At 38.5% G+C, this 21,425-nt stretch overlaps 3 protein-coding genes across 3 annotated transcripts; 1 reads left to right on the forward strand and 2 right to left on the reverse strand.

The window, feature by feature from the left end:
* Positions 1–939: 939 nt before the first annotated feature.
* LOC131323749 (E3 ubiquitin-protein ligase RSL1-like) lies at positions 940–1,942 on the reverse strand. The gene has a single exon (XM_058355593.1). It carries the CDS (start codon positions 1,903–1,905, stop codon positions 940–942), a length of 966 nt encoding a protein of 321 aa, XP_058211576.1. The 5' UTR covers positions 1,906–1,942.
* Positions 1,943–11,819: 9,877 nt separating this feature from the next.
* On the reverse strand, positions 11,820–12,881 carry LOC131323750 (uncharacterized). Its single transcript, XM_058355595.1, has 3 exons — positions 12,309–12,881; positions 12,104–12,248; positions 11,820–11,971 (listed from the first exon to the last, which is right to left on the reverse strand). Exons 1-3 carry the CDS (start codon positions 12,879–12,881, stop codon positions 11,820–11,822), a joined length of 870 nt encoding a protein of 289 aa, XP_058211578.1.
* Positions 12,882–16,111: 3,230 nt separating this feature from the next.
* Positions 16,112–19,911, forward strand: LOC131323751 (E3 ubiquitin-protein ligase RSL1-like; the record flags this gene model as incomplete). Its single annotated transcript, XM_058355596.1, has 2 exons — positions 16,112–16,857; positions 19,394–19,911. Coding segments are annotated over 2 exons (819 nt in total), but the record flags the coding sequence as incomplete, so codon positions are not given.
* Between the last annotated feature and the right edge of the window lie 1,514 nt (positions 19,912–21,425).

The following is a 21,425-nucleotide window of genomic DNA, read 5'->3' on the forward strand; positions in this document are numbered from 1 at the left end:
AAGTCTTGGTTGCGGGCCTACAAGGTCTCTCAACTTGCCAAAACTCTTTTCCCAATTTTCCTTTTTCCAACCAGATTCCTTTCGGCATGAATGAATCCTTATTTAATTTGGTTTCCTTTACCAAGTCAATAAGCACAAGTCACCGATAACAATTTCTGGTGTTAATTTGTGTCTCTCGAGTCTGGTTTTTCTTTTTCTTTTTAGAGCAAAAACAACATTTTATTAATCCTTGAAATTAACAATATAGGATCAAAGATTAAAGGGAAATGCATAAAAAACATCACCCCAAAGAACAACCATCCCAACTAGGTTAGTATGGAGGCCTTGGACAATCACATGCCAACCAAACCCCGGAGGTAGAAGTGCTGGCGAGAGGCCAACACAACCAAAAGAAAGAGAAATATACAATGTAGTAAAGAAAATAATCTCCAAACAGGTAGAACAAAAACCTCCGAGATCCCATATTACATAGCAGATCCAATCTCAATTCTCACGTGAGCCAAGAGAGTACTTTTTTAGCCAAAACTAGTAGGCACAACAGCAGCTAGAAGATGACTTCAGATTTCAGAGAAGTATAATTTGAGTAACAAGAATGCAACAGTTGAGGTGACTTGAACTCATCACAGAATTGCAGCAGTAATTTCCATAACAGAATCCAAGTGTTTGTCTTCAATAACATAAATTTTCAGACTTCAGAATTTAGAAAACAGGCCTTGAGACAAGTTTACAAATGAATGCTCTGAATATTCAGAGCCACAAGATTAGCGTCCACAAGAAGACAGGACTCGAGTCTGGTTTTGTTTGTTTGTCAATTCCACACGAATAATATATATAGACAAACAAGAATGACTTCATATTCACGTTTCAGAAATTGCTAAAAAAAGATCTTCAATTAAGCAACTCAAAAAAAGAAAAAAGAAAAAAGAGAGAGATTAATAATCATATGTATGAGGAAAGCAAACACAATTGCAACAAGAAAGCAAACCTGCAGAACATATTGTTGCAGCCCCCCTTTTTCTCCACATAAGCCTTGCAATGGGGACACCTAGCCCACTTCTTCTTCTTAGCAAGTTTCAGCAACTTGATATCCTCTCTTTCTCTCTCATCCTCGTGCAGTTTCTGAAACTCCGAGCAATCAATCCCCTTATGCCACGGAACCTTGCACTGCGCGCAAAAATATCTGTTGCAGTATAGACACCCCGCCTTCGCAATAGCCTTACTTTCTCCATCGCCATCGCCATCATCATCGTCTATCATAAAGGCTGAGCAATCCTTATAAGGGCAGTAAAATTTCTTGGAGGCTACAAAGGCAGACTCACAGAGAGCACCGCCCCACTTATCAAACACCTCCGGTGGTAAAATTGCACGGCAGTGCTCCGGGTCCAATACACCCTTGTTGCAATCCGGAATAGGGCAGCGGATTTGGGTAAAGTTTTGTTCGAGTTTTGAGGATTCGAACTTGATCACACAATCGGAACAGTAAGAGTGAGTGCAACCCATCATTGCGAACGACTCCGAGTAGGGTTTTGTCTCGATGCAGATTTTGCAGACGAAGGTTTTCTTTTTTGAACGACGAAGCTTCTTTTGTTTTTTTTTCCCAGACGAAGGTATAATGGTGGTGGAAGGGGAGTTAGAAGACTCGCCCATTCCCACTCGGGTTTTCTTGCCGGAAGGTGATGATAAAGGAATTGAAACTTCATCATGGTGGTCGTAAGCATCACGGTCGATGATGGTTCTCTTTTTCCGACGGCGGGTTTGGGGAAGGTGAGACGCCATTATCGTCTCTTGGAGCTCTCTGTTATCGTTGGCAAGCTCGATTATCTCTGCGCGGTTGATGCGCATTGTCTTTTTATGACGTGGTTTTGGTTTTGAATTTGATTTGGGTGTGGAAGCGGCCTTGTTCATGTCTATTGCGTTTATACGTTGTTCTTCAATGTTTTGACAATTTGCATGGCTTGGTGGTGGCTTGGGTGAGGAGAGTATACATGTATAGTAGGGTTTTGAGATTCTTTTTTTCCGGTATATAGGGTTTTAGATTCTTGGCCTCTTCATTGCCTTGTTTCGGCAAAATTATGATTGTTGCCATGATTTGGAATTCTTGAAAGTTTGTTATTGTGCCCTTAAATGATGGTAACTTGTAATTAGATGACATGATTTATTTAGTCCATTGGAATTTAATGTATCCCCGGTAAAAAATGGGTTAATTCAACTATAAAATTCTATTTCGAAATTAGTAATTCATTACTTCTCTTTCATTTTCATATTCGAATATAAAATTAGTAAGAGCGATGATTGAAAGCGCAAGTGCACGACCTACTGATTCACTGAAGAATTATGTGACTATTGAAGGTTGACCAATCATTAAGCGTAGTCACTTTGAATTTTGTGTCGGCCTTTCACCCTTTTCAACTACTTATTGGTTCTCAGGAATTAGAATGAATCATGAAAGGTCTATATTCGATTTCACTAAGCAAAATAATTCTTTTTCAAGAACTTGATAACTTAAGGAAAAAAAAGAAGAAGCCCAAGTGAAAGAGAAATGCATCAAGATGACACATATTGCACCAATGAAAGCGATGTGTGGAACTAAAAGGGAGCCTGACTTTGTCCAACCATCTAAAAAGTGAGTGTTCATTACCCACTTTCTTATTGGTTACTATTAACAACATAAATCCCACTATTATCTTAAAAAGAGAGAAATAAAACTAAAAAATCTAAGATTTACTAATGTATTTGCTCGTCTTTTTGTTTTCCTTTCCTTAGCCTTATGCTTTGCTTCATATATACTTTGAGGCCTATATTTGGGCTTCCTCGATGTATCATTTGTCAAGTTATGAATAAATTTTTTTGCCAATCAAAAAAAAAAAAATCTAAGATTTGCCGAGCAAAATAAAAAAAAAAACTTTTCATCGGAATCGATATCTTGCAACTCTTAAAATTGCACTCTCAAATCTATTGAAAATGTTGAAACGAGTGTAATCCATTGAAAGTGGACTAGATCTTTGGAAGAACACTAATGATGGCGATGTTGATCCAACTTACTTTAAAAGTTTAGTTGGAAGAAGTTTCCAGTATCTCACTTGCACTAGGCTAGACATATATACTTTATCGTGTTGAGTTGGTTAGTAGATACATGGAAGTATGCACTGAATCAATCACATTTCAATGCGGCGAAGAGAATTATTTGTTACATCAAAAGTACACTCAATAACGGCTTGTTTTACTCTTGTTGTGATGATTTTAAATTTATTGGCTATTCTGCTAGTGATTGGATAGGAAATTTAGATGAAAGGAAAAGTACTTCGGGCTTCGCTTTTTTTTATTTTTATTTTTATACAAATGTCGTTTTTACTTAGTCTTCTAAGAAGCAACCCATTGTTACTTTGTCCACTTGTGAAGCGAAGTATGTGGCCGCTAACTCTGCTGTTTGTCATGCTATTAGGTTGAGAAATTTGTTGGAGAACTTGGGATATCCACAAGTAAATCTCACGAAGGTACATGCATATGCATATTGATAATAGATCGCCAATCTCCTTGGCATAGAATCTAGCATTTCATGAAAGGAGCAATCATATTGACACTCATTTCCACTTCATCCGGGAGCATGTGAAGCAAAAGGAAGTGGAGATTGAAGTTGTCGATATTTTCACAAAGCTTATGATCAAGTTGTCTATATTTTCACGAAGCTTTTGAAGCATGACGTGTTTGGGAGATTCAAGTTGATGCTTGGCATGAAGACTTTTGGAGATTGGTTTTAAGGGAGGATGTGAGAAATTTTTAAACCCAATTTGGGTATTTTGATTGTCTTACTTTTTGGGGGCATTGTTGTAATTTCTTTATATCTTTTATACTTAGTAAGTAATATGTGAAGTGCGTGTCTTGAAACTTGTACCGAAATATTTATATCATTGTAAAAAATTTAAAAGGGGGTCTTTGTTCTTTGTAAGAAGTAGAAAACTGTTGGGGTGCTTAGTTAGATTTTGAATGAAATTGGACAAGAGAAGTAAGTTGTAAAGAAAAGAAGGGATGATTGATGCAGTTGTACAAAGGAGTCAAAGGCTTTATAGAAGTGCTTTTCATTACTTCACAAAAATGAGTACAACTTAGCTCTATTTATAGAGCCCTAGCTTTTCCCATTTCTAGAATAGTCTAATTAAAATTCATGTGCTTAATTACAAAACATCTCTTATGCTTTTTCTAGAATTATCTAGTCATACTCATGTGCATAAATACAAATATCTTCTAATGTAATTATTACTTCTATACACTTTTAATTATTTTAAACTTAGATATTTAAATACTTATTCTACATTATTCTAGAAGATTTACAAATTACTTTTTCTAACAAAAATGCTGTAAGAAGAAAAAGAAGAAGGAAAAAGTGGGTCTTCGTCTAGCCCTATGTTTCAGTATTTGAAAGTGAAGAAAAAGGCTATGTAAAGCTTAAATCAAGGGAAGGAAATCAACATTTTAGTGCCCAACCCAGATAAGTCTAGTTACTGTTGAATTTTTCTACTCTGTTCACTGCATATTTGTCGTTTATTTGTGTGTTGAACTGCTGATAATCAGATCTGGTTCTGCTGCGTTTTTGCTGTGTTGTTGCGCACTTTGAAGACTGTTTGAGGTTCGACTATTTGTGCGCCGTTTTGCGACCTTGTTTTTACCCTAATAGTTTGCTTGTAAGAGAATAAGCATCCACACCTGTGAGAAATGTGCAAAAGAGACAAACCATCAACCGATTAAATAGATAACAAGCGTTAGAAAAGTATAATGAACTATAGACACCCCAAACTAGGCTTCCAGATTAGTTTACTTACGGTTTCTGATTCCCCAATGATGAAACGGATCAAGAACACCTCGGAAATGTCAAGTGTTTGAGCTTTGAGTGTTTGCAAAACCCTTGAACCTAACCTAATCCTAAGCCACTTCAAAAAGCAAAAAACCCTATTGACATGCGTTGGTTGAGAAACAATGCACGCGGATCAAGCTGCCAGATGTGGTCAACAGTCAAAGCTTGACCGTTGACCCACACGCGGGTTGGTTTGGCATGCGTGCGCCAGTATGGCACCAATGCGCGCAGGTCAAACGGACAAGTGGTGGTCAACAGTCAAAACTTGACCGTTGACCCATGCGTGCCAAGGCGCAACCCGCGTGCGCCAGAGTGCCACTAGCGCGGGCCGTTCAAAACCTGTTCCCATCACCTTTATGGGCTGGTAAGCTTAACCACCAAGCAACCTTCGCCAGGCCTCGTAGACTGACTGAGCTCTTTTCTTTGCACCATATCTACCGCCATCCCTCTCTATATATACCCTCATATTTAATCCATTTCAAGGGTTACCAAAAATATAACCCTAGCAAGGGGTTACAACATTTAACAAGCCCTAATCCTCAAGAACGACATTCCTTGTTCTTCCATCTCAACATTTTCAAACACCTTAAATCCTATTTTCAACCCCAAACCTTAAAACTCAAGTACTCTTTCAAACTCATTTTAGGTATAGCTTACCTACTGTTTTCTGTTCTGATCCCTGAGGGGGGCTGGCAGGGTCAAGAATGGTAATTAATTTTCAGTCCTGACCCCAAAATTGACAAGGTTTCAAAAACCGTCCTAGTAGGAACCAACGCGCGTCGGTCCCATTCTCGTGCGCGCCACTCTATGGCTGCGCGGGCAGGATTGTGTGAGATTGGTTTCCTACCGTTTTATGCATTTTCTTGTATATAGATCATTGTTAAGCATGTAAATAACCAGTTTACTGATTTCCTTTGTTAGAAATGCTAGTTGTATTTCAATCTGCATATCTGGGGCTGTGGAGTACTCTTGGGATTATTCTAGATATGTTCTAGAACCTAAAAACATATAAACCAAACACTGGTTAAATGGTATGATGCGCGCACCGGAGTGCAACACGCACGTGCCGGAGTGCCATACACGCGCGCCAATCTGTCTCTGACCAGTGAGTGGCCTTGCACGAGTAACTTGGCCTTAGGCCGTTATTTTGTCTCCACACTGTTTATGGGGTGTTTTGTTCATTTGTAGGGCTTTTCAGCCATTAAATTGTATATTATAACTGATTGGTTTATCTTGGGTGTGTATTGGTCTTTCTAGAGCCCAAAGGAAGATAAAAATAGAGCCTGTAAGAAAGGCACATCCGTGTGCGCGTGTTGCATTTCGGCGTGCGCGTGTTGGAACTGCGTGCAGTGGCTTTGGTCAGTGCAAGCAAGTTCTTTCTTGCGCATGTCAAATTTGGAACAGTGCACTGAGTTTGCTCTTCTAAACAGAACCTGATTTTATCCTATTTACTGCTTTTGCATCCATGCTATTCTATCACATCCTGCAAAATATTACAGCTTTAATGATGAGCACCTGATTATGCAAATAGAGGGTGCGCTAGTTATTTAGTTTTATTTTATTTTATCGCTTAAACTTAGTTGTTTTGATTACTTTCTACTCGTCAGGTGTATTGATTTTGTTTTGTAGAAAATCCCCTAATAACAAAGTTTTAAGACCCGATGGCTAAGGCAAGGTGACCCGACGGCTCGCTAAGGCCAGACATGGCCAAGGTAGAGAGCAAGACCAAGAGCTGGAGATAATTGATTCGGCATCGGTAGGACATGACAGGAGCCATCGGTACCGAAGTGATCAAGCACAGGAGTTTAAGTTTCTCGGGATCGGTAGGAGACTATTTACTCCATCGGTACCGAGGGGCTTTCATGGGATCAGTTCAACTTAAGTGGCTCGGCATCGATGGACCATTCCAACTTCAATCGATACCGAGCAATCCATGCCCAACTCCTAACTGTCTCGGCATCGATTGGAAGGAATTCTTTCCATCGGTATCGAGGCCATTAGCACAACAGCTTAAGGCCTTCGCAATCGATGCTGAGAGTCTTGGAGGGTAATTTTGAAGCATCTTTTGAAGAATATTCTGGGGGTACCTTGGAAGTAGAATAGATTTTGATTGCATCATTTTTAGATCTAGATCTAGATTTTGGAATTGTTCTTGGTTGTTCTTCAATTTTTCAGCTTTGAATCTTTATATTTCTGTCTTAATTAGTTAGTTTTTGTTACTCTCATCTTCATTAAAGTTGTAGCAAATCCCTCGATCTATCGTTTAATCTAATTTTCTTCTAGCTTTGTTATTTCAATTATGCTAAGTAGATTTTTGCTTACTCTTATCTCAATAGATATGTGTGAGTAGTTTTTCAAGGTTAGGTCATGGGGTGATTAGCATCTCATGACTCGAGCAAAAATTACATTTTTTTCACCAATAAAGTTTGAATTTTTGGTTCGATCATCGATGTGGGGTTCGGGTTTATTTGTCAAATCGTTAAGGTGTTAATCTCCTTGATCATGTGTAGGTAAGAGTATCGCCTACTTACCACACATGATGCTTGGAGCTCTGTCGCACGAGATATTTGCTAAATAAATTCTAGAGCTAGCTTGGTAATCGAACCATCATTTTCCGGTTTGGGAATCTTAATTGAGTATCTTAAACCGTGTAATTGGGTGAAAAATGTAATTCAACTCGAGTCATGGGTGTTAGTAATTCCTAGATCTAACCTGTTTTTATCCTAGTTTATTTGCTTTTTAATTTAGCCCTTTTTCTTTCCACCGCAAATGTAAAACCAAGTTGGCTGTCTAAAAGCTGAAAATCCGTGCTTACATCTATAAATCCAGCAAAGCCATATTAATTATTCTCGTGGGTACGATCCCGGTCTTCTGAATTATTATGCTTCAATTGGACGCTTATACCCTACGCTTGGGGTGATCTTATTTGATATAGCGACGAACGAAGCATTTAATCCCCGTTAAACTGTTCCCCCACCCTAAATAGCTAAAGCATTGATTAATTAAACAGAATCGCAAATATTTTCGCAAATGCCTAAGTAGAGATTGATCTCCGAATTAGGTGAGAGGGGTGCCTTAAAATCTTTCCCCTCTCGTAACCTGGCTCCCGAATCCAGATATGATTATAACGGACTGGTTCCTTCACTCTTCCAAATCAAATAGCGCAACAAGTGCTTCGAAATACGGTTTCTTGAATGTCAGACCTTCAAAATCAAAGTGGCGACTGTATTCCGAGTGCTTGCCATCCGTGCTCGCGCTCCCTCGACTATGGGCCCTGCTTTGGAAAGGAATGAAATCCTTCCTAAGGGCATGCTGCCCACATGAACCAACATAATCGATCGTCAGTTAGTGGAAGTTAGGCAAAGTTAAGAGTAACTAAAACAACACCAAGAATAGAAAGCTTTATTTATAGGAGTATTAACCAAACATCCTGTATACGTCTGATTAAGTACCAAATTGAATATAAACCCTATGGTTGTGTTTGGTGAAGGTTTTGACTTTTGAAAGAAAGATTTATTATAATAATAAGTGGAGAGAAATAGAGAGAGGTAGCTAGATTGAAGAGAAAATTTATTGAAAACTGTGCTGAGAGATAGGCTTAGGATTTGGAACCCCAAGTGAACAAAGAAAAGTGGCAGTTGGACTGTTCAAGTAGAAACAAAAAACTTTGAGTAAACATCACCCCAGGCCAAGGCATGGAATTACGTCAACTCCCAAGTGTGTATACACCATCTAAACATGTGATTCAGGTTCATGCTCAGCCGCTCTGGGCATGGAATAACTTTAGAAAAAAGTCACAGTCAATCTATTTTGCCTAAAGTTGATGTCTTTCTTATAGAGAGAGTGTGTTACTTAAAAATTCTTGGCAAGTATTTTACTTATTATGGGACTATTATACTATTTTCTTTGGGCAAGAACCACATGTTCAAAAGATCTTTGGGCAAAATTACCAAAAATGTCTGAAAACATATGTATTCTCTGGTGACTGGTGGGGTTTCCAACTCAGTGGTGTCAATAAACTCCCCTTCCTATACATAAATGGGAAAATTGCATATAAGCCGAGAAAGGGGTAAATAATGCCCAAGTGATGGAGAGGTTTTTTCGAAATTGCATAAATATGAAATGGAGGAAAAAAAATTCCCCATACATGAAACAGAGGAAAAAATATTCTCCATACATGGAGTCCGAATCTGGAACTCCTAAGTTGCCCCCTCTATGAATTTAAGTTGCCCCTTTTATGGACCTAAATTGCCCATTCTATGAATCTAAATTGCCCCTTCTATGAACTTCCCGGGTATTCAATTTCTTGAGTATTTCTTCAATATCCTTACAATTTTTATTATTTTTTGAGAAATTTGGGATCTTGGTTATTTGTAGATTTGCATGAAACGGACCAACTGAAATTTTCCATGCATGAAACGGAGGAAAAAAAATTTCCAAAACATGAAATCGATTTGTAGTCAAATATGAGTTTAAACCTAAGTTGCCCTTTTATGAATTTAAGTTGTCCCTTCTATGGACCTGAGTTGTCCCTTTTATGAACCTAAGTTGTCCCTTCTATGAACTTCCTAAGTATTTAATTTTTTGAGCTAGCATTTCTTTAATTTCCTTACCATTTCTTTTATTTTCTGAGAAATTTGAGATCTAGGTTACTTGCTGATTTGAGTTTTTAAAGTATTTTGAGATTAATGTATTTTGGGTAATTTTTTAGAAAGAGAAATGATAGAGAAAATAAGATGTATATTTTCTAGCATCCACTTTATATTTTTGCTTTTAGATTCTAGGAATTGCCACTTGAAATTTATTGTTTGGTTTTACTTGAAAATGTGAAGAAGTTATGCTACTAGCTAATTAAGAGACAACTTAGATTCATAGAAGGGACAACTTAGGTCCATAGAAGTGGCAACTTAAATTCATAAAAGGGGCAACTTAGGTTCAAACTCAGATTTAACTACAAACCGACTTCATGTTTTGGAAATTTTTTTTTCCTCCGTTTCATGCATGGAGAATTTCAGTTGGTCCATTTCATGTAAATCTTCAAATAATCCATATTTCAAATTTCTCAGAAAATAATAGAAATGGTAAGGAGATTGAAAAAATGCTCAAGAAATTGAATACCCAGAAAATTCATAGAAGGGACAACTTAAGTTCATAAAAGGAGCAACTTAAGTCCATAGAAGGGGTAATTTAAATTCATAAAAAAGGCAATTTAGAAAACCCAGATTCGAGCTCCATGTATGGGGAATATTTTTTCCTCCGTTTCATGTATGAGGAATTTTTTTTCCTCTGTTCCATATTTATGCAATTTCGAAAAAACCTCTCCATCACTTGGGCATTATTTACCCCTTTCTCCACTGATATGCAATTTCCCCTACATAAATCCGCCCATGACTAGGAGTGGAGCTATGTTGGGGTCTGGGGGCCCCCGGCCAACCCAACCCTGACTCTCCAAGCGTTCGAGTTTTAAAATTTTATTATATATATATATATATATATATATATATATATATATATATATATATATATATATATATATATATATATATATATATATATATATATATATCGGGGCGGTTCAATGGACAACTATTTAGACACCTAAAAAAACACCTCATAGTTTTCGATCAAATTTTGATAATCTGAACCGCTTAATGTGATCAGAACGTGATTTTAAGGCTACTTGCAAGAAATCAACAAAAAAAAAGATCGAAAAGGGCTTGATCTGAGCAGTTTTTAGCTTAGATTTAATGAACGGTTCAATTAAAAACTGCTTAAAACAAGCACTTTCAGGTCATTTTTTTTTTGCTAATTTCTCGCGGGCACCCTTAAAATCTTATTCTGCACACATTGAACGGTTCGGATCATAAAAATTTGATCGGGAACTATGTGATTGAGATTTGAGGTGTTTTTTTAGGTGTCTAAATAGTTGTCCATTGAACCGCCCCGTGTGTGATTTTGAATATTATTGATAATCAGTCATATATAGCTAATTATAATATTAATAATTTTGATTTAATTTGATAAAAAATAAGCACGTGATATTTGAAGTAGTCTAAAAAAAATTATAATAATTGTTATATTTTAACTGCATTATGCTAGAATTATTTTAATATACAAATAAACCTTATGATAGTAATAAATATACGTTTTGATAATAAATATATCTCTATTAAGCCGGCTCCACCCGAAATCAATATCCTGGCTATGCCGATGTCCAGAGATCTCGTCTCCCATTAAATCTTGATTGCGCTCCCATTAAGTCTTGGTGGCAAGCCTACAAGGACACTCAACTTCCAAAAATCTTTTGCCAATTTTCCTTTTTCAACAAGATTCCTTCCGGCATGAATAAATCCTTAATCTGGTTTCCTTTACCAAGTCAATAAGCATAAGCCATCGATAACAATACTAAACATTTTATTAATCCTTGAAACAATAGAGGATCAAAGATTGAAGGGAAATGAATAAAAGACATCATAACCAAAGAACGAGAATTAAGTTATTCACGGAAGTGGCTCAATTTCGGCGATTCAAAATTGTTTTGAACAATTCGGATTAAAAACAATCTATTACCGGTAATACTCTATTACCGGTAATAAATTATTTTAATCCGGAGCCGAGATTGAGCTCCATACTAACGAGCTTCATGAATAAGTTATTCTCAGAAACCATCTCAACTAGGTTGGCGCAAAAGCTTTGGACAACCAATGCCAACCAAACCCTAGAAGAATAGGCGCTGGCAACCGAAAGAAAGAGAAAGATACATAGATGTATAAAGAAAATAATCTCCAAACAGGTACATCGAAAACCTTTGAGATCCCATATTGATTACAAAGCAGAACCAATCTCAAGTACGTGAGCCAAGAGAGAGTACTCTTTAGCCCTTAACCTATCGCAACAAGTGTGCAGTAGTTGACTTGATCAACTCATCACGTACAGAATTGCAGCAGTAATTTCCATTACATATATAATCCTAGTGTTTGTCTTCAATAACAGATTTGCAGACTTCATAATTTAGAAAACAGAACTTGAGAGACAAGTTTACAAATGAATCCTCCGAATATCCGCAGCCACATGCAAGATTAGCATCCACAAGAATAGTAGTACATAGATAAACAAGAATGACTTGATATTTGCATTTCAGAAATTGCAAAAAGATCATTCAATTAACCAAACAAAAAAAGAAAAAGAAAAGAAACTAATATGATGAGGAAAGCAAACACAATTGCAAGAAGAAAGCAAACCTGCATTTCATACTGTTGCAGCCCCCGTTTTTCTGGATATAAGCCTTGCATTGGGGACACCTCGGCCATTTCTTCTTCTTAGCAAGATTCATCAACATGATATCCTCTCTTTCTCTCTCATCCTCGTGCAGTTTCTGAAACTCCGAGCAGTCAATCCCCTGATGCCACAGAACCTAGCACTGCACGCAAAAGTATCTGTTGCAGTATGGACACTCCACCTGCGCAATAGCCTCACCTTCCCCATCACCATCGTCATCGTCTATCATAAAGGCTGAGCAATCCTTATAAGGGCAATAAAATTTCTTGGAGGCTACAAAGGCAGACTCACGGAGAGCACTGCCCCACTTATCAAACACCTCCGGTGGTAAAATCGCACGGCAGTGCTCCGGGTCCAATACACCCTTGTTGCAATCCGTAATAGGGCAGCAGACTTGGGTAATGTTTTGGTCGAGTTTTGAGGATACGTACTTGGTCACACAATCGGAACAGTAAGAGTGAGTGCAACCCATTATTGCGAATGACTCCGAGTAGAGTTTAGTCTCCATGTAGATTTCGCAGATGAACATAACGGCTGTGGAAGGGGAGTTAGAAGACTCGCCAATTTCTACTCGGGTTTTCTTGCAGGAAGGTGATGAATAAAGGAGTCGAACTTCATCATGGACGTCGTAAGCATCAAGGTCAACGATGGTTCTCTTTTTCCGGGTTTTGGGAAGGTGAGATGCCATTGTCATCTCTTGGAGCTCTCTGTTTTCGTCGGTTAAATCGATTATCTCGACGTGGTTGATGCGCATTGTTTTTTTGTGACTTGGTTTTGGTTTTGATTTTAATTTTGATTTGGGTGTGGAAGCGGCCTTGTTCATGTCGTTTATATGTTCTTCTTCAGTGTTTTGAGTCTTTTGACAATGCGTGGCTTGATGGTGGCTTGGGTTAATTAGGAGGGTATAGAAGGGTTTTGAGATTCCTTTTTTTCGGTATAGGGTTTTAGATTCTTGGCCACTTCTTTGGTTTGGGTTTTAGATATGCATCAAGATGACACATATTGTACCAATGAAAGGGGTGTGCGAACATGAAGGAGGTATTTTGTTCAACCACCTAAAAGTGAGTGTAGATTACCAATTTTTTTTATTGGTTACTATTAAAAACATAGATCACACTATTTTATCATAAAAATAGAGAAATATAATAAAACTAAAAATCTAAGATTTAGATTACCCATTTTTTTTTATTGGTTACTATTAACAACATAGATCACACTATTATCATAAAAAGAGAGAAATATAATAAAACTAAAAATCTAAGATTTACTTAATTAATTACTTTTGATTGGAATCGATACATCTTCCAACTCTTAAAAGAGATAAAATTGCACTCTCAAATCTATTGAAAATGTTGAAACCAAACACAACGTACCAAAAGTAAGTACGTAGACTACTAGGAGTATTCCAGAACTCGAGCTTTTATTTTATCTTTAAGGAGTATTATACAGCATCATTTAGGCTCTGTTTGGAACTCAGGAAAAAGAAATGAATATGAAAGAATTTTTCCTCCTATTGTTTGGTTGTAAAGAAAGAGAGAAGAAAATAAAGATTTTGAGCGTAGTGAACAATAAATTTTTCCTCTCATTTTCCTCTCATTTTCCTTCTCTTTTATTTCCCTTTCCTTTCTTTTCCTTTCCATAAGTTCCAAACAGAGCCTAAATATATATATTTTTTGTCTACCATACTATATTATGTGTATCCTAGGGGAACTTTATTTATTTATTTTTTCAAAAGTACAAATGTGCATCAACTGAAAGGGTTGGCTTGCTGGTTAAACCTTTCGATTTAGAGGCTTATTCAGTTCTAAGATTTTATGTACGAAAAAAATATGGTGTTTGGATCGAGCACCTACACATATCGGATGCCGCTGATTCTCACTTGGGCTCCCTCGTTTTTTTTATAGAATTTTTGGACGGCTTGGATCGGCCTTCCGGTGACCGGAGTTGGCCTGGCGCGGCCGTTGATCCATTTTCGATATGATACCCGTCGATACCAATAGCACTACTTGAAATATGCACATTTTAGTGTCTAGCAAGGTGTGCACCTCCTAAAAAAGAACAATTTCCCTGCGCAAAGAAGGCAATGAAGGGGCCAGAAGGGGGAATTACTGGACAATGGGAGGTGGGGCAAACATTTTGCAACTCATGGAAAAGTTTTCATAAAATTGCTCTAGAAATAAAAGGAAGAAAAATAATTGAGAATACATGGAAAGGGCCAAGCAAAATGTCTAATATACCCCCACACGTCCCAAACCCTAACCCAAATCAATTTCTCCTCTTTTCTCCCTTTTCCCTCCCCGCCGCCAAACCAGAGAGAGCAGTGGCTGCTTTTGGCTAGGCCGTGAGAGCAGCCGGAACGATGACGGAGAAGACGACGGGGACAGTGGCGTACGGAGAGTTTGAGGCCAAACCCAGATCTTTTCTCGCCTTGAACACCACTGAGTGGACTGGCGATTTGGGGCCGAAGGCTAAGCTCCGTTTGGAACCTATAGAAAAGAAAAGAAAGGAAAGGAAAAGAAAAAGGAAAGAAAATAGGAGGGAAAATTTCCTATTCACTGAACTTAAAACTTTTATTTTCTTCTTTCTTTTTCTTCCAATCAAACAATGAAAGGGAAATTTTTTTAATTTAATTTTATTTTCCTTTCCTTTCCATAAGTTTCAAATACAGCCTAAGTGAATCATCTCTTTCTCCCCGTGGTCTTGGATTAGGAGGAGGCCCATGATTTTCGAGGCATTTTCTAGGTCCAGGTTCTGGATCCTCGAGAGCACAATTCTTGTTGCTCATATGTATTCATGTCTTTGGTTTTTGGGCGCAAGAGAAGTGGAAGAAAGCCCCCCGATTTTCTTTACCACAGACCATACCTAACAGCTAGAGAGAGAGTTTGAGTGAGTATCTTCTCACTCCTGTTCCTGCAAAATAAAAAAATACACGAAAAAGAAAGTAAGGGAGAAGGGGAAAAGAGAGTTGGAAAAAGGAGCAGACCCCTTTCTTTTTTTTAGTTGGGTTTCTTTGTAAAGCGGTCAAGGATGGGATAGGGGGGTCTAGTGGCGGCGATCGCTACGACAAAAATTTAAAAAAATGCAATTATTATATATATAAAAAAAATTATGCCCAACTTATATAGTCTCGCCACCACTAAATTTTTTTAGTGTATATTTTGCCACTGCTAGAATAAAATTCTGGTTCCGTCCTCGAAAGGGGTGCCATTAGAAGTAGAAAGCAGAGGTAGAGGCAGTATTTTCCACCAAAAAGAAAGCAAAAGGAAAAGAAAAGAAAAGAGGTTGAGGTGAGAGGTCAGTTCTCTTCTTTTTTCCGAAATTTAAAGGTAGGGCTTTTGTGCACAACTGACAATGTATTTTGGTTGTAGAAATGTTAATAATGCTTATGAATCTAAGTTGTACATTGTATGAACTTAAGTTACTCTGTGTATGAATTTAAGTTGTTTTAATTTAAATTGTTTCGTATATGAACATAAATTGCCTCTTAAGTTGCTTTGTGTATGAACATAAGTTATCCCGTGTATAAACCTAAATTGCTCCTTAAATTGCCCCGTGTATGAATCTAAATTATCCCGTATATGAATCTAAATTGCACCTGATTAAAGACAAGAGGGATATGAAAGTGTAACAATTTTAGAAAAGAAATATTTTTGTCTTCGCTCGGGCCAGAAACCCTTTTCGAGTCAAAAAACCCAGAATCAGAGGAGAGGAACATCCCCCTTTGTGTCATCGCAGAAGACGAATCGAAAATAAAATCCCAAATCGAACATGAACAAGGACGCTCCTCCCACCCCCAAAACCAGAATCAAGGAACCTCTTCTAGACACACCAATGGCCACCAACCGCGCAGGAACAACAATCGACATTCCCGACGACGTGTCGATACTCTGCGCAACGCCACCCGACGATGTGATCTCCGTGGAGCACTACTCCGACGACGGCCTAGACCTCCAGCTCGCGATAATGGCCTCTCTCCTCCCATAAACCCGCGGCCGTCAGAAGAAGACAGGAATTATCGACCTCGACGACCCGACGGACGACGACGACGAAGTTCAGTTCCTTTATTCATCAGATTCCTTCGAACGAACCCACTCGGTCATCGAACCCGGCGAGTCTTCTAACTCCCCTTCCACCACTGTTACTGTTACCTTCGCATGTGAAATCTGCACCGAGACCAAACACTTCTCCGAGTCATTCACCGGAATGGGTTGCTCTCATTCTTACTGTTCCGATTGCATTGTCAAGTACGTATGCTCAAAGCTTGACCAAAACATAACCCATGTCCCCTGCCCTGATTCGGGTTGCGACAAGGGTGTACTGGACCCGGACCACTGCAGTCGGATCCTTCCGCCGGATGTGTCTGATAGGTGGGGCAGTGCTCTCTGTGAGTCCGTGATTCTAACCTCGGAGAAATTTTACTGCCCTTTCAAGGATTGCTCGGCCCTTATGATTGACGACGGCGGTGGCAATGGAGGAGGAGGTGGGGGTGGGTGTGGTGAGGCTATTGCGGAGGCGGAGTGTCCCAACTGCAATCGATTGTTTTGTGCGCGGTGTAAGGTTCCGTGGCATCCGGGGATTGAGTGCTCGGAGTATCAGAAACTGAACAAGGATGAGAGAGGGAGAGAGGATATCATGTTGATGAAGCTTGCCAAGGACAAGAAGTGGACGAGGTGTCCCAAGTGCATGATATATGTTGAGAAAACCGAGGGTTGCTTGTTTATCCTCTGCAGGTTTGGTTTCTCGCTGCGAATGTGTTTGCTTTTTTCATCATATATAACCTTGTTTTCATATGTTTTGTTAATTGAAATGATGTTTTTGCGAATCTGTTTGATATGGTGAATTGTGCTTGCTTTCTGAAATGGGAATATGAAAGCCATTCTCGTTTGGCTATGTTCTACTATTGATGTAGAATGCTCTTGATTTTAGATAACATCTATTGGCACTTCATGAGGTTATAATGCACTAGAGGTGACAATTGGCTCTTGTTCCTGTACTTGGGTCTTTGTACTTGGATGCTCCTCCATGTTTTCAATCCAACATTATAGTACTTTGTTGGGATACTGAAAACTCTCGTTTTTGACACACGTACGCCGAGCAAGGCGCAGATGCATTTACAGGCGTTGGTTGGTTGAGTGCGGGCATGCCAAGACTTGTAGCGCCTAACTTCGGATGGAGATTGCCGTGAATCGTGACTTCCAACTTGTAAGGCAATTGTGTGTGACCTGAAGGGTAATGAATAATGATCACAAGGAGGTTCGTGGTTTGCCACACAGTTGTGGACTTAGAATTTCCTAGTCGTATAGGAAATGGAACGTAAATGGTAAATTTTATTATACTGGGATAATAAAGTGGTACAAGAAAATTAAAATTCAGACTACTTAAAGAAGTAAGTTCGAATGGGGTTTGAGTACGAGGTACTCGATAGTCTACTTTGCTGAAAGTAGGAAAGTGTTTTGAAGCGCTGGGCTTTGATTGGTGTTAGACCCCTTTTTCTTCTTTGATTTTGCTATATATAGGCAAAGAAGTGAGCTGGTTTAGGCCTGAATCTGAATTTCTGCTTGCACCACAGGCCGACAAGTGTCCCATAATTTCCCTTTTTTGCTGCGTGAGTGGACAGTTATCAAAAACTAAGAGCAGTTACCAAGATCATGGGTTCATTTGATAACTACCACACTCCGTCATTTTGTGCTACTGCTTGACATGTGGCCCATTGGCTGAGTCAATAGCCTTTGAACTTAGAAGGAAAATAACTGCCTCCAGAATAACTACAACAACAACATAATAGAACTCATCTAGTCCCCAATCATTGGGGGTATGGGTGGGGAATGATTGGAGACAGACATAACTTTTGGCAATATATGCACAAAGTGGCTGCCTCCAGAATAACCCTTAATCCATGGGCCTTGCTCTTGATCCAGATTGGCTCCATCCTCCATGGGCCGTGTCTTCTATGGGATGTGTTTGGTTATTGGGCCCAAATGTAATAGAAAATCCATGGCCCAATAAACTTAACAACCAACAATCGCATAACTTCGGCCCAATTTAATTAAAAAATAATTAAATGGCCCTCCAATGCTAGTCCTAGATTTGGTGCCAAAAATGGATATAAACAGATACAAAATCGAATTTTGCCATACAATTTAAATCCAGTTTTCCGGTGATTTATGTCTGAAAGAAAAGAAAACACTTGCAGAACCAAGACAGAGAACTGAAGGGACAAATTAAAATACCAAAAGAAAATCAGACCCAAGAAAAATACTACACAAGAAGTTATGAACATGGAAAGCAAAGATCACAATGAGGAGTCAGTATGCTACTGATACCCATGGCTTCGTTCTTTAATGATCAGATAGAAGAATAATAGGGTGCCGACCACCACCACATCTTGATGTTGTTTAGAATCTCCTCCAATTGAAACCATTCTGGTATCCCACCATCAAGCTGTGTTTGGATCTTGGTAAGCAGCGACTTGTGGTGTTTTTGAGTGGTGTTTATTTTTTGTTTTCCGTTTAGCTTTGTTGGTAGTTTTAGGAGTAAAGTTGAATGGTCCAGTGAGGGAAACAATTCAAGCCTTGTTGCGACGGATGTAACCTAACCATGGGACGTTGACAAAGTTTTTATCCGGCATTGCCAAGAGGTTTTCTGCTTGGTAGAACTGGACATCCCTGCTCATTTCATGCATAGTCGCTTGAATGCAATGTGGAAAGAACCAGAGATATGAGGGGTTGGGAGAAGGAAATTTCACTGCAGGGCCCAATAGTTTGATTCTGCGGCATTTTCTTGTTGGCTACCCATCAAACACTTGTTTTATGGGGCAGTAGTGTATAATTTTATCAGTTATAGTATTTGATATGTGTAGGAAACATCTTCTCGGAAATACATATCTTAAACAGATTCAGAAATATTACCAAATCTTAAGACTCTCAATTTGTTTCAATTCATGAATCACAAAAACGTAATTTTGGTCATCGATTTGACAACTATGGTTATATCCTTACTCGGGATGCTTTATGGTCTTGTTTCGAATGATCCTGCCATGTTTTCCTTGAAGAAAAAAATTGCTGTTTTCTTTAGGGAGGCACATGATCGGACTTAATTTGATCATGCGGTTCATATAACCAGTTCTGTTATTGATGTAGTTGTAGTTGTTTTTTTACCTTTGCCAGACTCCATTGCGGTATCCCAATGATCATTACACTTTCTAACTCATGTTATCTGCTTAATTTTGCTTCTCTCTTTTTCCCTTTCCCCGAGGATTGATCACAGGTGTGGACATTCTTTTTGTTACAACTGTGGAGCTTTCATGATACAGCACTACTGCGATATATGTAAGCATTGAGCACGCTTTCAATCTTTTGTCAGTAGCGAGTAAAGGGACTTCTACTTTTTGGCTTGAAGAGGGATCAAGAGCGGGCTCCTTCAGCCAGGCAACATGCACAGTCTCAAGTACAAGAGCGGGTTGTATCCTCTTCAACGTCTCTACACTTGTTTGCCTTATTTTGTTCTCTTCCCAAGTCGTCACACATGCCTTTCTATCTACCCTTTTAAGAAGACCATGCGAATATACTAGCTTAGGGGACTGGGCTAATTAGGTCATTATAATCCAAGATGCGAATTGACAAATAGGAATTATGGTTTTTGGAGGTGTTTGAAATGTGAACACTTCGTACCTCAGTTCCTATAAGGGAGACAAACTTCCTGATAAATATGGTTACAATTTAGGGTTTTGTCTTGTCTAGCTACTTGTGCTCTACTGGATTTCTTGCAATACTTTCACTTCTTTAGAGGCAACGGATCCATTTAGCTGACCTCGTGTGATTGGGATTTGAAGGGCAATACTTTCACCTCTTTAGTTGGTGGTTTGATTTTCACCTTTTGTACATCGCTGTTACTATTGGCTAGAGACGGCACAGCCCGTTTAGATTCGTGCCAACTGTGCTTTGTGCTGTACCGTGCTAACCGTTTATTTAATTCTGCCGTGCCGTTTTTTAATCATGTTGTGCCGTGCTGACACCGTTTACTTAATCGTGTTGTGCCGTGTCATATTGTTTTTTAATCGTATCGCACTGTTCTGTTTTTTAATCGTGTTGCCAACCGACTTTTGTCCAAAAAAATTCTTGCAACTCTGAAATCTTCCACAGAGTAGATCCTTATGTTGAATTTAGATTTCATTCGTGGCAACTCTGTTTTTTAAAAATAAATTTGCAAAGAGAGAGAGAGAGAACAGATGCTAAATCTAGGGGCACCGGATCCCTGTCCGAGCTTGCTTGTCCCACTCCCCTGTCCCCGTCCTCTCCTTGCACCACGTATCCACCATTACTTGCCCACTTAAACTCTAACTACTCCCTTTCACAATTTAAGCGTAATTATTAAACATTTTTTTAAAATTTGGTTTTGGTAAAAATTAAGTGTTCAAATTTCAATCTGTTCGATCCGGTGGAAAGGTTTTAGTTTTTCGATCATTTTATCATAAATGATCATAATTAAGTTTTGACTCTAAAGCTTTCGTTGATTAGCTCTACGAGATATTTGATTCTACGACTTTCTTAGGGCTAATCAACGAGAGCCCTAGAGTTAAAATTTAATTATGGTCATTTAGGATAAAATAATCAGAAAACTAAAATTTTTCCATCGGTTCAAACGGATTGAAATTTGGAACTCTTAATTTTATAATCATATTTTTTAATATATAACTCTCTAAAGAGGTTAAAAAATAAAGTGTTCCAAATTTCAATCTGTTTGCACCGGGAAAAGATTTTAGTGTTTTGATCATTTTATTCTAAATGATCATAATTAAGTTTTGACTCTAGGGCGCTCGTTGATTAGCCTTAAGAGATATTTGATTTAACGACTTTTTTAGGGCTAATTAACGAGAACCCCTAGAGTCAAAATTTAATTATGACCATTTAGGATAAAATAATCAGAAAACTAAAATATTTCCCTGATTCAAACAGATTGGAATTTGGAACACTTAATGGTGGATACGAGGTGCAAGGAGAGGACGGGGACAGGCAAGCTCGGACAGGGGATCTGGTGCCAAATCTAGGGTGAGTGAGAGAGAGAGACGTGGCTTTGGGGTGTTTGTGTGGGATCAGCCGACTCAGCCCAAGATTTTGCTTGTCTTTTGGCCCATGGTTTTGAGCTTTTATACTGTGTGGTATTTACTTGGTTAAATTGTTTTTGCATTTTTAGGTAGGGAAATGATTTTGCCAATCATTTTTTTTTGTTAATGTTACTCTTCTGTAAGTATATTTTTGCACAAAAAATATATTTGCAGAGGAGTGACGTTAACAAAAAA

Source organism: Rhododendron vialii, chromosome 4a (assembly GCF_030253575.1).
Source record: "Rhododendron vialii isolate Sample 1 chromosome 4a, ASM3025357v1".
Taxonomy (NCBI): Eukaryota; Viridiplantae; Streptophyta; class Magnoliopsida; order Ericales; family Ericaceae; genus Rhododendron; species Rhododendron vialii.

Coding starts and splice junctions, on each gene's coding strand:
- LOC131323749 (XM_058355593.1), bottom strand. CDS start 1,905: ATGAACAAGGCCGCTTCCACACCCAAATCAAATTCAAAACCAAAACCA.
- LOC131323750 (XM_058355595.1), bottom strand. CDS start 12,881: ATGCGCATCAACCACGTCGAGATAATCGATTTAACCGACGAAAACAGA. Junction 12,249..12,308: donor AAGGTGAGGCTATTGCGCAG/GTGGAGTGTCCA, acceptor CTGTGGCATCAG/GGGATTGACTGCTCGGAGTT. Junction 11,972..12,103: donor GAAAAACGGGGGCTGCAACA/GTATGAAATGCA, acceptor GCAAATATCAAG/TCATTCTTGTTTATCTATGT.